Source organism: Mauremys mutica, chromosome 7 (genome assembly GCF_020497125.1).
Source record: "Mauremys mutica isolate MM-2020 ecotype Southern chromosome 7, ASM2049712v1, whole genome shotgun sequence".
Taxonomy (NCBI): domain Eukaryota; kingdom Metazoa; phylum Chordata; order Testudines; family Geoemydidae; genus Mauremys; species Mauremys mutica.
Genome location: NC_059078.1, coordinates 104,536,460 through 104,553,121, shown reverse-complemented (window position 1 = coordinate 104,553,121; position 16,662 = coordinate 104,536,460). Strand labels below are relative to the sequence as shown.

The 16,662-nt window shown below is 41.5% G+C and overlaps 1 protein-coding gene across 2 annotated transcripts; it reads right to left on the bottom strand.

Moving 5' to 3' along the window:
* Positions 1-638: 638 nt before the first annotated feature.
* Positions 639-14,337, bottom strand: C7H10orf143 (chromosome 7 C10orf143 homolog). 2 transcript variants are annotated; one of them, XR_006581140.1, is made up of 5 exons: positions 14,010-14,337; positions 6,550-6,714; positions 6,368-6,433; positions 2,855-2,925; positions 639-2,079 (listed from the first exon to the last, which is right to left on the bottom strand). XR_006581140.1 is itself a non-coding variant. In XM_045024797.1 (4 exons), the coding sequence occupies exons 1-4, from the start codon at positions 14,082-14,084 to the stop codon at positions 2,050-2,052; spliced, it is 336 nt and encodes a 111-aa protein (XP_044880732.1). In that variant the 5' UTR covers positions 14,085-14,337; the 3' UTR covers positions 639-2,049. The 2 variants fall into 2 exon arrangements, 1 of the variants encoding a protein (XP_044880732.1); XM_045024797.1 differs by lacking the exon at positions 2,855-2,925.
* Positions 14,338-16,662: the final 2,325 nt, after the last annotated feature.

Below are 16,662 nucleotides of genomic sequence, written 5' to 3'. Positions count from 1 at the left end.
CCATCTACTTGTACTATTATTGCAGAGAAACTCATGCCTAGTCATGCTTATTGCCTATCTGCCTTTGCTTTTTAGATGGTGTCTGTCCATCAATGTGATATCAATTCATTTAAGATTAATATATTTTTAAGAAACAGCCAGCCCTACACCACCTGCTCCTTCTACCTCCACCCAACACAAAGGGCATTCTAGCAGATTGAAGGGGACTTGGTTTGAATGTCTTGTGTCCTGTCAATCCCTGGCTGTATACTAGCCCTTAGAGGGCTAATACCAGCCTGGTGTACTTGGGCTTCAGGGCTGCAGTTCTAAGTTGCTCTGAGAGTTGAACTGGTCCCTGGATGCTCCCAGAACTGCAGAGGCAGAATACTGTGCCAATGCCAACTCTGCCCTACTGCCTCTTTGGGTAGGTCCATACTTACCCGCCGGGTCGACGCGGAGAGTTCGACTTCTCGGAGTTCGAACTATCGCGTCTAATCTAGACGCGATAGTTCGAACTCCGAATGTGCTCCCGCCGACTCCGGAACTCCACCATCGCAAACAGCGGTGGCGGAGTCGACGGGGGAGCCGCGGAGTTCGATCCCGCGGCGTCTGGACAGGTAGGAAATTCGAACTAAGGTAGTTCGACTTCAGCTACGCTATTCGCGTAGCTGAAGTCGCGTACCTTAGTTCGACACCCACCCTCCCCCGTAGTGTAGACCAGGCCTTTGGGTCCTGTGTTGATCATAGGTTAACTAGAGTGAAAGATCTGGCCCATAATCTTTGTTTTGGGCTAAACTGTTTGATTGGCTGCTTAAAGAAAGCCCTCCCTTGAGCAGCAGCGAGGCACAACTGTAGCTCAGAGATTTCTCTGTGTGCACCTTCTGGGGTATGAAACAGCAAAAGAGAGTTGAAAGAGTTTGGGCCCTATGCCTATCAGCCTCCCAGGCAGGAGCCCAATATTCTGGGTATACCTCCTCTGCTCCAGAACCTTCTACTAGTGAATTCCTCCCAGAGCAACCCCATGGCCAGTGCACCTACCCCTCATCCTCACTCTGCTGGCATTATTGAGCCCTATCTTAGATTTCCTGAAAACTTTTTATTATAAATGATAAAAATGAAATATAAATAATTAATACTGCCAAGAAATAGAGATTTAAAATAATGTTCAAACAATTTCAGCAGTGGCCAAGATCCAAAAACCAAACCAACAACTGGAAAACAAGTGAGTCTTCCCTACTAGAGGCAAACAGTGGCAAACTGGTTGTGTCCTTGGCAGCTTTGAACAGGGAACTGCATAGCACAGGTGCTACCATTCAATTTCACATGCTGGAACGTTGCAAAAATAGTATTTCTCTTTCAGAGATAGGTGTGTGTGTAAAACTGTGTTCATTTATAAACAAGTGGAAAGTTCTTCAAAATGGATGGGGGATATGTTTTTGGTGAGTAACAAAGAAGTGCAAGCTTAAGACCAGATTGTTATTGGCCTCTGTGCAGGCGTACAAGGGCTCTGTGTGTGTGTGTAAAGAGAACCTCTGCTTTGTCACTCTGTACGGGCTTCTAGAAAAAGCTGGGCCACAAATGCAGTCCCTGTTCTCATCTGAGCACAAGGATGGTCAGTACTAGTGTCCCAATAGGTGCCCAAAAGGAACAGAAAGTGGAGCAAGAGGACTACGGGTTTGCAGGATTGGACCAACACTGGGCTAACTAAACTCTTATAACAAAGCAAAATCAGACCTACTTTCGTGACTTTCTTTACCCACTACTAAAAACACCTATGTCTGAATGAAACACTAGCCTGCATGACGGGCCCTGGGGAGGAAGTAGGAAGGAAGGATCAAGATGGAAGTTATTTGAACTAATAACTTCTTAAACTATAAAAACAAAGGAATATGGATTTTTGTATTCAAAATACAACATAACGCACAAAATTTTACATAATGTATAATAAATCTAGATCCACATTAATTGAAAGGGTGTGTACAGAAATCCAGCTGTACGGCATTTCCACATGCATGTTCTTATGTTTTAAAAACAGAAACTGAACATTGCTGGTTTGCAGGCTCTCTTCTTCTAGAAGCCCATAATATGGTTGAAGTGTCCCTGAAATGACAAAGTTTCACACGTCACAAAACAAAACAAAACCTAATTTAAAACTGGTGCAGCATTTTTGTCATTGTGCAGTGAAACTCTTTGGTCAAAGAGAAATAGACAGTGTACAACTAAAAGCATCATACCTTGATCATCTGAATGACATAGCGGACACTGAATCAATCTGGATAATCAAGGAAGTTTTTCAATTTAATTTTTATTGATAACATGGTTCTATTTTGGATAAGACTTTCATATGTCAGGTTAAAATGTTATGTATGCAAAAAAGTATAAAACAGAATTGCATACAATATACCAACAATTTTAACATCTCATTGGTAACTGTTAGCATGTTAGAAATCATACTTTTGATTAAATATAAAATATATTAGCACAGTCCAAGCAGGATAAGGGTTTATTTTCTCGCTGGGGACTTATTTTACATTATCTTGTGCATTTTTATGTATACATTTTTACATGACTAAATAAACTATTTGTGGGTAGATATTTTACACACAGATCAAACAAAAATGACCCTCTCACACTGTGTCGCCTTATAGAAAGGATTTTTCTTAAAAGTAATTCAAACAAGATTGGAAATTTATCTCAAAACATTTTTCATCTGTGCATTCCCACCCCACCTTCCTTCTCCCACATGCAAAATTTGGTCCAGTGAATGCTTAAAAGTAGTAAATGTTGAAATAAAAACTTCTCCTCACTCCACCCCCAGTACTAGTTTAATACAGTTGCATTTTTTCACAGTACAGTATTTAAATATAATTTTTACCTTGCCTCTTCCTGTATTAGCTAACCAGTTTAAGCTTGAATCCTGTCCTCTCTACACTTTTAAGTGCAGACCTAAAAGTGGAAGTATTCATGAATTGCTGATGTTAGTCAAGTTCTTTACATTCCTCCAAAACTCCATAAAATCAGGATTTCCCAGTGCAAAAAACAGCGCTTATAAAAGGTCCACCACTAACCACAACCACAATCTGATTTACCCCAATCTAGCTGCCATATTTTACTTTAATTCACTTGTACTCCGCTTTAACTGTAGAATGTACAGCTTCTTATGTGACTTTAACACATAATATCTTATGTTGTTCCTTGTAAAACCAATAGAGGCATGCTTTATCCCTTCCCACGTCTGGGCTCCTCCTCCTTGTTACAGCCAGATATTGGAGTGCTATTTCCAGAGTAATTATTTTGAAAGGTATCAAAATTGGATCTCTGTGAATGACAATCCTTTAAATCTTTTAAGGTGAAATTTGAACTCTGCAGAAAGTTACTAGTTAGCTGAGCTAGTAACACTTTTGCTAGGCTTTATACTGTAGTCTGATACACTGCAATTTAAAATTGTTTTGTGAATGAAAATAATGTACCAATTTGGTTCCTGATCAATTGATCAAAATACACATATTTTCTTCTCTTATGTTGTTGGCCAGAAGTAGCTAATTAGTCAAACAGGATGTAATGAGTGAGTCTATACATGCTGATCTTTAAGTAATCCATGTCAAACCCATTACATTTTAATCCTTGACCTCTGCTTCCACTGGCAATATGATCTCCTGTATCAAGCATGGACAAATGCTTTTGTTCCTAATCGCCTGATGGCACATTGAAGACATTATAGTTTCACTTGACCCAGACATTTTTAAAATTGCTCTGCTTTAACTAGGAAAAGTATTTATCCATTCTGGGGTGGGCAAACCTACCTACAAGAGTAAAAGAGAAGCCCCGTAAAGCTATAATTTGAAATTCTTATGTTTTGCAAGCTGAAATATACAGTGGGAAATAAATCTTCCATTTTGGAATTGTGGTGTTCCTATATAGGAAAACTAGAGCTATAAAAATAGACTAGGATAAAGAAAACTCTCTTTTCCACTATCAGATATGTCTACTGAATGCTCTAAATTTAAGAACAACATGAACAGATCATCCATGGTATTAGACTTTCATAGATGCAACCACTTACACAAGGGTTGAATTTTATCTGGCAAGGGTTTTTTTTTTTCTTTTTTCCTTTGGCTCATGAATGTGTTCTTACATTTACTGATGTAAAATGTAATGAAGAGAAGCACAAGACTATTTCATTTCTACTACTACTGCCAAATAGAAATTATTTGAAATAAAGTTATTTGAAATTAAGAGGTATACACAAATATTACGTAAAGCTGGGTATAATATATTCCAGTACTAATTTGCAACTGTGTAATTCATCAAAAATTAGTTTCACATTAAAACTGAAGAATCTTATTAACACTAATGCTGGCACTTGTAATTCTGAAAACCATTTTAAAAATGGTAAATCTCCTGAGGGATCTGGTAGGAAATGACACTGTAGAGACAGCACTTCCTCTTTTGCTCATCTGTGACCCTAAGAGCACCCCAATGCTAGATGGCTAGGGCCTCCCTCGTATGTAACAGTAAATTTCTCACACTGTTGTCATGATACAGGAGAACCTCAGAGTTACGAACATCTCGAATGGAGGTTGTTTGTAACTCTGAAATGTTCATAAGTCTGAACAAAATATTATGGTTGATCTTTCAGAAGTTTACAACTGAATATAGACTTGAAACTTTACTATGCAGAAGAAAAATGCTGCTTTTAGCCATCTTAATTTAAATGAAACAAGCACAGAAACAGTTTTTTTACCTTGTCAAATTTTTTTTTAAACTTTGCCTTTATTTTTTTTTAGTAGTTTACATTTAACATAGTACTGTATGTATTTGCCTTTTGTGTGTGTGTCTCTCTGCCGCTGCCTGACTGTATACTTCGGGTCAAAATGAAGTGTGTGGTTAACCGGTCAGTTTGTAACTCTGGTGTTCATAACTCTGAAGTTCTACTATATTTATTTAAAAGGTGTCTTGTAATATCATTTGAAAATTAATAAACTGGACATTAATATCACTGTGAAATGTTACAATGCTGTTTTTAAAACTATGGATACTCTCTTATATTTTTCATAGTCTGTAAACAGACAAAGGAGGCAAAACAATTTCTCCCACCCCCACACAAAGAAGAAAGGCAAACATCTCTTTGGCTCAACTGCAAATCAAGCCAGGTGTGACCAGAGACAAGGACAACTGGGCCATTCATTTGCAATGCAGATTCTATCACGATCATTTGCATTGTAAATCAGAGGGGACTGCAAAATTAAGATGGCAAGGGCTCCCTGGTGGACACAGAAAGCTGAGTCCCGAGGAGGGCTTCCTGACCCTGAAGACAAAGATAAACTTTGGTGACATAAGGAACTGCTGAAAGACTTTGGGGTGTCCATCAGCTGAGAGAACAAAGAAGCCAGCGCTTTGTATTTATGAAAGATGGGTCCTGCTAAACAGGCTGGAGAATGCTGACAACTCGGTGTGAGTTTAAAAAAACTGTTAGACAAAGCTATACTTTGCTAGAATTAAGTTTTAGACACTAGAGAGCACGATGTTTTTGTTAGTAACCCTTTCATATTTCTTTCACTCTTGCTTGAAATCACTTAAACCTATGCTCTTTCTTAAGAAACATATTCTTAGTTTTACTACACACCATCTGTGTTTGGGTAATATGGTGGTACTGGGTATCACCCCAGCTGATCTAACGAGGTGTTGTGTGTACTGGTTCTTTGGAGGCAGAGAACTCAGTGTTGCCTCTGTGAATATCCAGTAAGAGAGAAATGGTTTTGGGGAGACTTGAACTGCAAGGGTTGTTGGGGTCACCCTGCAAGGAGTAACTGGGCTGGCCAAGGGAGACCATGGTGCTGTGAGCATGTTGCAGGTGTCAAGACTCTGAGCCAAAGCTGCATAGCACAGAGGCACCCAAGGTTACAGGGCAGGAGGTGACAGAATGCCTTACTGGCCTGTGTGAACCCCCAAAGCATCACACCATTGCTGGAATATTCAGCACAATAGCTAAAAATAGTAAGCGGGTACCTACTAAAAATATGAATAAAATGTTCAGGGGCTCTACTTTTCTTTTCTTAATAATCTTAATGAGAAATACCAGTGGAAAAGAGGAGATTAGGTATTATTTTTACTTTAAAAAGCATTCAGTTACTTCAGTAAACTGCTTTTTAGAGCGAATTTGAAAAATATGTTTGCAATCTCTATATTTTCAACCTGATGCTGGAAACATATTAGTTTGTACTCTGCTAGCATACCTCGGAAAAACTAAATCAATCTGCCTTTTTTATTTACATGCTTTATTCCTGAGAAATGTAATTGCGATTTTTATTAACTTTATGTTTTATGGATCTAATATTTAAGAACAAGTCCATCTTTTATGTCACAGTAAGAAGGTTAATATACTTACAGATTCTCCTGCAATACATCTTGGGCAAGGCTGGGCAGTACCTTTGCTTCCATGATTTTGAAAAATCTAACAAAAACATACACAAAACTCTCACAAAAAAGCAATTATTTGCGATTTTATTATAAAATGTATTTTAAACATGTTCTACTAATAAATAGTTATTGTTGGCGATGTAAACATACCACTGAATTTGGCTTTTCCTTAGGAGTCCGAGGAATAAATTGTTCTGTGGTATCTTTCTGTTTTGAATCCAGCTCCATACTCCAGTAATCCATAGCACATTCATTTAATTGGTGGCAAAAATCACTCTCGTTTGGAACAGTCTCTAAACTCTTGCATACTCGTTTCTAAAAGAATAAAAAGTAGTATTTACCTATCCTCATAAAGCACAGTCCACTGCAATTTAAAAAAAAATACTGAAAACCTGTAACAAATCTTGAGTTCAATTCTCAAGTGTGCAAAATGTCCATAGCCCGATTATATTGAGGGGCTTTACAGAATAAGATGAGGATGGGTAAAAATTTCAAAAGCATCTAAGTCCCACTTTCAAAAATGACTTAGGCATTCCAGATCCTAAGTGCCATTGACTTTCAATGAGACTTAGGCTCCAGAATCTCTAAATCACCTTTGAAAATAGGATTTAGGCTTCTAAATAATTTAGCTTTGAAAATTTCCTCTAATATCTTTTTGAACCAACGTTGTTTTTAGGAATAGCAACATTTTAATATGTGGTATCATGGTATAATATTCTTCATTTTTCTCTTTGTACCCCAGTGTTGATCAGTGTTACATATTGGTTCACTAGCATAGATTGCTTTGCAGATCCCAATACTGTCTATTGACAGAGTCAATCTTCACAATGAATGTCAAGTGAAATATTCTTTCTCTCCCAGTAGCATAAGAACTTCATTGGCAGCAGATGACTTGCCAGCAAACTAACCAGACTCCTGAAGCATAGAAACTAAATTTAAAATTTAAATATGTATAAAAAAATCCTGTTATGTAAAAATAAAATGGATCAATATGCCAGGAACCTCTGTGGAGAACAGTTGAAACAAGAAAACTACTGAGGAATAAAGCATATTTGTAAGGGAAGTAAATCAAAAAGTAAAATATGTATTGTACTCAGAAAGTGAATAATATAATAACATAGTCTGAGAAGGTCCTCTAAAGACAGGCTTCCCTCCACTGGGAAAACATCCTCTCCCTTTTGTTGTTGTAGAATTTGTCCTTTATTAAAAGCTATGGTATACCAGTACAGCAACATAACTAACAAGATGTATGAGATGAAGGTTAAAAGGAAAAAGTGATTTACTGCTATGCATCATAAGAAATTTGGCTTATCAAAAATAAATTCAAGGTATTGTTTTTTGGGTTTAAGATACTTAATATCAGTGAGAGAAATTTAGCATACAGAGTAGTTGGCTGACAAAATCTTATACTGATGCCAAGAGAACTTGAAGTTTCTAGAGAGGCTGGCTGCAGAGAAGGTTAAACTATACTGAAATCCTATGACAGCAAAGCATCATTTCCGGGAAGAAGAACAATAAACCAATAAATCAATTCTGACTGTGGACAGAACCCAGTTAATGCAAGATCTATTAAGTTTACAATTAATAAGGTCCAACAGGTCAGTTGTTCAGAAAGTCTAGTTTCCACTAGGCAAGACTACATCAGAATGACCCTTTATTTACCAGGAATGGTAAACTCAATCTAATGATCACTTTATGCACTATATCCAATGTGGGTCCAGGGCTCAAGACAAGAAACAAATGGTCACATTCTATCCTAGGAAAGACAGAAAAGAACAGATCATTCTACAGAGAAGATACACACCAACCTATCTTTTTAGGAGCAAAGTATGTGTGAGTGTTTGGAGGAGAAAGGGGAGGGTTTCCAGATAAATCACTCTTCCCCTTGAGTACTGGTGAAGTTGCCACAAGTTTATTTCCTGGCTTTGTAGAATACACTGATCATGAAAGGGTGATACAAGTGATGCAAGAACTAATATGAAAAATTAACTAAGCTAAATGCAATTGCAGATGGTTTTGAGAGACTGTCAACTGCTTTCTTATAATTTTAAATACACACACACAAAGATTTACAAGCTTCAGTGTCAAGTGCTTATTCCTATTGTCGTTTTTTCTCTCTTTGCCAAACATTTTTCTCCTGTATATACTAATAACCACACTGGCAGTTGTTTTGTTTTATCTTTTGTTTATAGTATATCTCAGCCTGTCCTCCAGCTGGATGACAGCAAGTATGTACAAAACAGGCTCCCAACGTGCAGTCTTAGAAAACGCGGAGCCCTTTGCTAACCTTCAAGTCAAAGTACCTGGAAATTAATACAAAGTTAATAAGGAATCTCTCAAAAATTAGAGCTCTATCTTAAGTCAAGCTCCTGTAATATACAGGAAGAATTACCTAAACATAGAAAAGGGAACCATATAGACGAATAATGTGCAAAGGAGTGTGAGGGAGGCTAAGATGAGACAAGAAGGAGAGAAGAGAGGACACAAGGAATCTTCCCCCTGCACAGGAAGCTAGCAACTATCTTTTTGCACTTAGAGTACAAAGAATGAGGAAAGCTAGTATCCAAAGTGGTGCTAGGATTTCCAGAGAGGACAGTATTATGGCACCTTTCCTCCTCTGCAGCAGAATGCCCACCATGACCTTTGAAAGGATGTCAGTGTTTGAGTTTCCTCTGGGCTCCCTAGGGTACTAATTGCCACAAGAATGATGCCTCCAGCAGATCCGGCTAGAACCGTGTAGATGAACACTACACTCTTTGTAGGCAGCAATTTAATAGCCACAGTCAGGCCCAAAGATTCCATGTTAGAAGGAACCTAAAAGGAAAGAGTTTTGCTGTTTAAAAACAAAGTATGTATAATACTCTGCAAATTATAAAACAAGACCAGTTTCCCAGCATTAATACTAGTGGTAATCTTAAGGCTTCTACTATTAGTTTAAGTCTAAAACAGAAACCAGGTTCCACTTCCTTGGCTTATAGAACACCTGTGCTGCAATCATGAGTGGCTCCTAATTTTCTCCTTTAGAGGAAAATTCTCCTTTCGGATTGTGACTAGTAACTTGCTCTCTAGATGCAAGGATCTCTTACAGGAAAGAGAGAGCAGAATATTCAAGTTGGGATCTGGCATGTGGATCTGAGAGGATAATTTTATCTCCTCTCTGAAAAATGGTCTCTCTAACTTATTTGTCACTGCACATGGACAAACTACAATGCCTGAGCCAGGACAAGTCATTATCTGTCTGTGTAACCTCAAAAAGGAACAAAAAAAAGTTCTTTCTTTCTTATGCATTCTACTCACTTATAGTCAGACAGGGTTTGAAAGCAAGAGGTCACTAACAGACTTTTATTTTCTTACCAGTAAATGGTATTTCTCTGATGGACAAGGTTAGCCTCTAACTAGATAGGTTTTTGCTCATGTCACACTCAAACAGGCATGATAAACCAATGGAGTAAGAGCATATGAGCACCAACACAAGTTGTCTTGAGGCTCCTGTTAATTTCCCCAAAGTGAATGCCCTGGCACTCACTATAAAGAAAAATGCTTACAAGCTAGGTGGTAAGGGACACCTTCTTGGAATGAATTTGGTTAGAGAAATGAACTCATTCAAGCTTAAAACTTTTATCCTGAGAATGCAACAATAAACTCCTAACAGACTCTCTGCATGAGACATTTCAGAAGTAGGACAGTAGCAAGTGAATACTGTTAGTATTGCCAACTGGTAATAAGGCAGAATACCAACTAAAGTGTGGCTATTTGTTCATCAATACCATTTAGGCTGTGTCTACACTGCCACTTTCAGCACTAAAACTTTAGTTGTTCAGGGGTGTGCAACCCGCCCCGAGCAACAAAAGTTATAGCACTGAAAAGCGCCAGTATAGACAACGCTTTATTGCCTGGAGCCGATAAAGCTCATTCAGGGTGGGGTTTTTTTATTGCTGGGAGAGCTCTCCCCCGGCGATAAAGCATTTACACTGCCCATGTCACAGCACTGCCACCATGGGCAACATGGCTGCTAGAAGTATATCATCCTATGGACATTTTCAGAGATGATGTATCTAAATGGTCTGTGTGCCTGTTCAGTGTATGTTTTAGTGACTGGAAGGTTTTGCACATCCAAATATGTTAGCACTGTGGAAGCAGCTGTGTTAATGTACATCATAGTCATATGTAGGTTAATACACTATGACTCTTGGCTTATGACAGATGTTAACCTGGGACTGGGGGATGTGCAGCCATTGGTTCCCATCCTATGGGTTTAACAACCACTTCTGTAACACATACGGGATGGTTCATGGTTTGTGGGTGCAGCTGTGAATGATGGTCGAGTGGGAGATACAAGTCTAGCCAATACTTGTATCAATTGTTCTTCCCAGGGTCTTGATTCATAAAGACGGCAAGCCTCAAAATGGTATGAGCACTTATGTAGAGACATGTGCTCGTGAGGCAGCAGTTGGTAATCTGGAAGATGACTTTTGTTTTACAGCAGTAATACTCAGACTGAGGCTTGTGAGCTGCAAGTGGCTCTTCAATGTATCTCCTGTGGCTCTATGCAGCACGTGAGTTAATTATTAACCAATCGGGATGCTTTTATTATGTTATTAACCAATTGTAGCTGATAAAATAATGTTTGGTCAGTCTTTTTCCTGTGAGAATTTTATTTATTCATTTATTTATATTATGTATGTATGAATTCACACTACTGTGGTCCTTTGGGTAACGCTGATTGCTAATTTGGCTCCTGAACCACTGAGGTCTGAGTATTACTGTTCTACAGTATGCCCTGTTGCATTCCTCTGACTGAAGGGTGCTATGTATCTGCATCAACATGCTTCATCTGGGTGGCAAACTATGTCCTTTTTCTTAACTGCTAAAGATTATTCTCTCATGTTTAGGCTGATGAGCTGTCATGGATCCTGACATTCATTTGCAATACAAATTAACCTAGCTAACTACTCCTAACTTTCACTACCAAAAAGAAGAGGAGAATAAGAACCATAGCATGTTCCTCCCACCATGAGAAGTGTTGTTTAAAGCAATATTACATGCTGGCTGCTTGATAGGAATGTGCTACAGACAGGGCTTTGGAGCTGTGCTCCGGAGCAAACTCCAGGCAAAAACCTACAGCTCCACTGCTCCGGAGCTGCTCCGCGCTCCAACTCCGGGCTCTGCTCCAAAGCCCTGGCTACAGGTCTGCAAAATTTTGTGTACTGCTCTAATACTAATAGCATGCCTTCCCACTGATACATGACATAACACATGGATTTCTAGTACAGGAGGCAATAATTGGTTATGATGTATCATTTCCAATGTGCAGTTGACTTGCATCCTGTGAGAACTATGGGACTGAATTGCCTACACAGCCAGGAGAGTCACACGTCCCCAATCCCAGTTGTCTTCATGGCTGACCTGTGTGCTGCCCTCCCATTCTACAGGGCTCAGATGGTTTATTTGCTGGATATTTATGAGCTAGTGTTATGGGCAACATATGGGATCTAGGAAGGAGCTATGAGCCACTATTTTGATTCAACTGGTACAGTTTTCCCCACTCAAGGCCCATGTCTTAGGTGATGTACAATCAATGGTAAGTGGTGCAATGTCTACTTGGCTCAGCTGGAGGGATGGCCAGTTCTTAACCAACATCTGTATGGTGATTTATTGATAGCTTTTTACTTTTTTGGCTTCACCACAGAATGGTTATCAATGTTCATGTATATCCCTTAGCAGAATTGTGCGATACTGACTACTGCCTGTGACTGCACACGCTGGGACATGAGCAGAGGTTCAGAACTCCTCCAATCAGCAAATATCAGTTTGTTAGGCCTGTTTCTTTCCTTAATGATGATTTTCTCACGGTGAGCCTATTAAGTTGCTTTTGGGCTTGGGATCATCATGACTTATAAAATTAATCTGGAGGTAAAAATTATATGTTTGCTTCTTTATTGAATAGGTTCCACTAACTTGAAGTGGTGGATGGGTAGCCTGTATGTAATGGGAAAGGAGGATGACAGAGGTAATGACAGATTTTACCAGTTTTCTTATTGAAAAGGTCAGCAAGATCTTGCAAATATAGAGGAAAATGTACTTTCTAACTATGAAAATAGTTAAGCACTGGAAGCTTGTGGAATCCTCATCATTAGGTGTTTGTCCAACCAAACCATCACTGTACTTGTGAAAGTAAACACGCAATTCAATTTTAACTTTAATTTTGCTAACAACAAATAAATACTTCAATACTTTAGCTAGGGCTAAATTCTGCATGAAAGCATTGGTGTGGAAGGTTATGCAGGGTTGGGCCTCTAGAGAGTTCAGTAATATATCAGTACTAACGCTAGGGGGCTAACAGCCAAAACTCCAGCCAAATAAACTCAAATTCCAATAGTTAATGGCATATAGTTCAGAAAGGTTAAAAGGATAATGAGTGGTGAACTAAGACACTACATTTTTAATTATTAGTAACTTCTTAGTTTATACGAAACCTATCCAAAGCCTATTACATTTGGAGGAAAGCCCCAAATTAACTTTAATGGATCACTCAAACCATATAGTGCTTTTTACTTAAACAATGAAAAACTTCATTTACAACCAAATGAATGAGACTTTTCCATTGTTCCTCCTGCAGTGTCTTGAGAGCAAAATACCCACAATCCTTTAATCTCTCTCATATCAATATCTACTCAGGGTTAAGCAACAACTAACAATTAGAACATGACTGTATTATAACACAAATACTCATTTAATTTCTAGAGAACCTACCCATTACTGTACATGTACTATCACAAAAACTTTCTTTGTAGGGCTTCTCTTGAGTAAAGGACTCAAACCAGCAGTTCTTACACAGACAAATTGCTTCTTGTTGATTTGTGCTCCAGTCCTGCAAATATGCAGATGTGGAATTTGATCACATGAAGCTATGTGAGTAAAGTTACAAGGACAAGTGTCTGTGGGACAAGAGCTGTAACTATGAAATTTGCTTCAGCGAAGATTGCAAGAATGGGCACAACATATAGTTAATATGGGATATAGTAACTTATCCTACATGCAGCATCTTCAGTAGGGTCATCCCTGGGTGGCTATCAAGGGCCAAATGTATGCCAAAGGCTCAACACAAGGGATCAAAACTTGCAGGAAACTTAAAAGTCCATGGTGGACTAATCCCTTTAACTCGTTTCCACAGCTAACAGAGGTCAGTATCATCATCCACATTTTACAGCTGGGGAAACTGAGTCAGGGTACGGGGAAGCGATTTGCCGGAGGTGAAGCTGATACAGCTGACGTCACTACCTTTCATCAATAACAGTGAGGGGGGTTTTCAAATCGGCGTGGCCGCTGGCGAGCTCTCTGGAAAGGCCAAGGCGGGGCTGGGGTAGTGCCAGTGTAAACGGAAGGGGGGAGCGCGGGGTTTGCAGTTGCTAGGCGCTGACAGCGCTAGCTCAGTCTCCGGGGCTCCAGCCAGGAGCTAGCGGCGGCCAGCGCCGCTCGGGAATCTGCCGGGCAGCAGCAGAGCGCTGCGGGCCTGGCAACGTGCCCGCGGAGCCGCCGGAAACCGCGGAGCCCTCGGCGCGGCGGCGACTCCTACGCGCCGCCCTACTCCCTCCGCGTGCGGAACTTACGCGCTCCGGGGCTCCCGGCTCCTGCGAGAGCAGCGCCCCCCGCCGCCGCCGCGTGTGCAGCGCCAGCAGCTCCATGCGGCCCAGCGCCAGCCGCTGGTCTCCCTAGCCCGGCGCTCGGTCCGCAGCCAGAGCGCACAACCCCGGCCGTGGCGCGCGGTCTAGGCCCGGGCCGGCAGCGAGTCCCCCTGGGCCGGGCGGCGGGGCGGAGACAGGGTGGGTCGGCCCCGCCTCCCGGGCTAGGGAAGCTCTTGGTGCGGAGTGAGCGCAGGCCCAGGCCGTGCGCAGACCAGCCGCTGGCCAAGCACAGGCGCTGGGGACACCGCTCTGCACGTACACGGACGGACAAAGAAACACACTCTAACCCAGGGCCGCCCAGAGGAGCCCGGGGTCTTCGGCGGCGGCGGCGCCGCCGAAGCGCAGCCCGGTCTTCGGCGGAGCGGGGCTCCCGCCGCGGGTCTTCGGGGCACTTCAGCGGCGGGTCCCGGAACGGAAGGGACCCCCCCCCGCCGCCGCCGAAGACCGAGCTGAACTCGGCGGCGGGTCCGTTCCGTCTTCGGCGGTAATTCGCCAGCGGGGGGTCCTTCCGCCCCGGAGCGGAAGAACCCCCCGCCGGCGAAGACCGGGAGCAGAAGAAGCTCCTGGGCTGGCCCCGCAAGAGTTTTCCGGGCCCCTGGAGCGAGTGAAGGACCCCGCTCCAGGGGCCCCAAAAACTCTGGTGGGGGCCCCTGTGGGGCTCGGGACCTGGGGCAAATTGCCCCTCTGGGCGGCCCTGCTCTAACCCACAGCAGCTGCAGTATCCTAGGCTGGTTTCCGGGGCGGGCTGTGCAGGCGAAACCACTATACTTTTTTCACTCAACCCTTCTCCGAAACATTTTCTTCTCAAAGTGCATTGCCATTGAACGTGTGTGTGTGACCTAGCTCCACACCCACCGGCATCAGCGACATAAAGTTTCTTGCTTTGTTATTTTAAAAGTAAGTATTTCTCAGGTTAAATTACACAAGTGTTGTCCAAGACTGCGTTTCTGTACACAGGTACCAGTGTAGCAACAGGCTGTTGAAGTGCCACTAGCTACCAGCATTTTAACCACGATGTTGCAGAGGGGTGGTCTACACTACTGTCCCGGCTGCTGCTATGTCTGGTGGAGTTGTAACATGATTTGGGATTCACATTGTTGTAATTTAATCTGAGGCGCGATTATTGCTAATTGAAAATTTTTCCAGATACTGCCCTGTTTCCCTCCTCCAGTGTTAACCCGCAACATGGAACCTCCCATTCCCTTCCAGCCTGCCATCTGTAGCTGACTGTCCCCTCTGCACAGGAGGGATACAATCCATACCTGCACTCTGATCAGGAGGTATGATGTGGCCTGTTAACATTAATTCCCTCCTTACTGAGATTTCTTTAAAAAGAGGAATATTTAGGGATTTGCATTATGTAGTTAAAGCCCTGCAAAAAACGTGGTGAATTACAAAAATAAAATGAAAAACCTTGGAGCTTGAGACAGAGAACAAAAGACTTTCTAGTCAGAAATCAGGGTGAAAGCAGCCTATGCTGTCTCCTAGGACTTTAACCTTCACCTTATGCCTTGTATTTTATAACACGCAAGGTTGTTACAGCCGGGTGTAAGCTTATGTTACTGTGAATGCAGTTTCTTATTTTATCCTAAAAGAATTGGAATCTGTATTTTTACATTGCCAGGAGTTCAACTCCATGCATGTTTTACCAAGAATCATAGTTCTGATCTGGTGACATTTCATCTACTGTATGTTTGTTTTTCTTCCTGAAAGGAGTTGATATAGTGTTGTTTTGAATGTAAGTACTTCAAACTGATCTGCTAACCCTGCAACTAAAGTCTAATGAGAGTCTTGCCATTGACTTAAATGGAAGAAGCATTAGGCCCATTGTTCTTTTATTTTCAAAATCACTGGTGTTCCTACAACTCAAAATGCTTTTGTTTCAGTGAGCCTTTTCACAGTTGGTTTATGTAGGCCTGGCCTTTTAAGCATTAAAATATAGAACAAGTAAAGGTATTTCATTTTTAAAAGTACATTTTAACGCACATTTCAATTTTAATACAGATATGCGTTATGGCCTATATGATACAAAACAAGTTGAAGTGGAAAATCCTTGGCAACAACTCCATGTTCTTACATATAATTATGTATTTGCGTATAGTAATGAATTACAGAGGACACAAATGAGCAAAACTTATCTACTTTGTCACCTCATATACATGAAATCCAATTTGCTCCCATTGAAGTCAAAGGGAGTTTTCACATTTCTTCAGAGATAGTAGGATTGGACACTGAAGTAGACCCAGCCTACTGTGCCAGAACAGGTACTCCCAGTTAGGCCAATTAAGGAGCAGGACTGCACCTGAGGCTATAAAGGGTCAGAGAGAGACACAATGAGAGGGGACTGGCTAAGAGAGAGAAAACTGCAGGCAGTAGCACAGGTGTGGGGAAACTGTGGCCCATCAGACCTTTCAATACGGTCCTCGAGCTCCTGCCGGGGAGCAGGGTAAGGGGCTTGCCCCTTGCCATGCGGCTCCCAGAAGCACCAGAATGTTCTCTCTCTGGCTCCTACACATAGGGGCAGCCAGGACGCTCCGTGCGCTGTCCCCATCCCAAGCACAAGCTCTGCCGCTCCCAC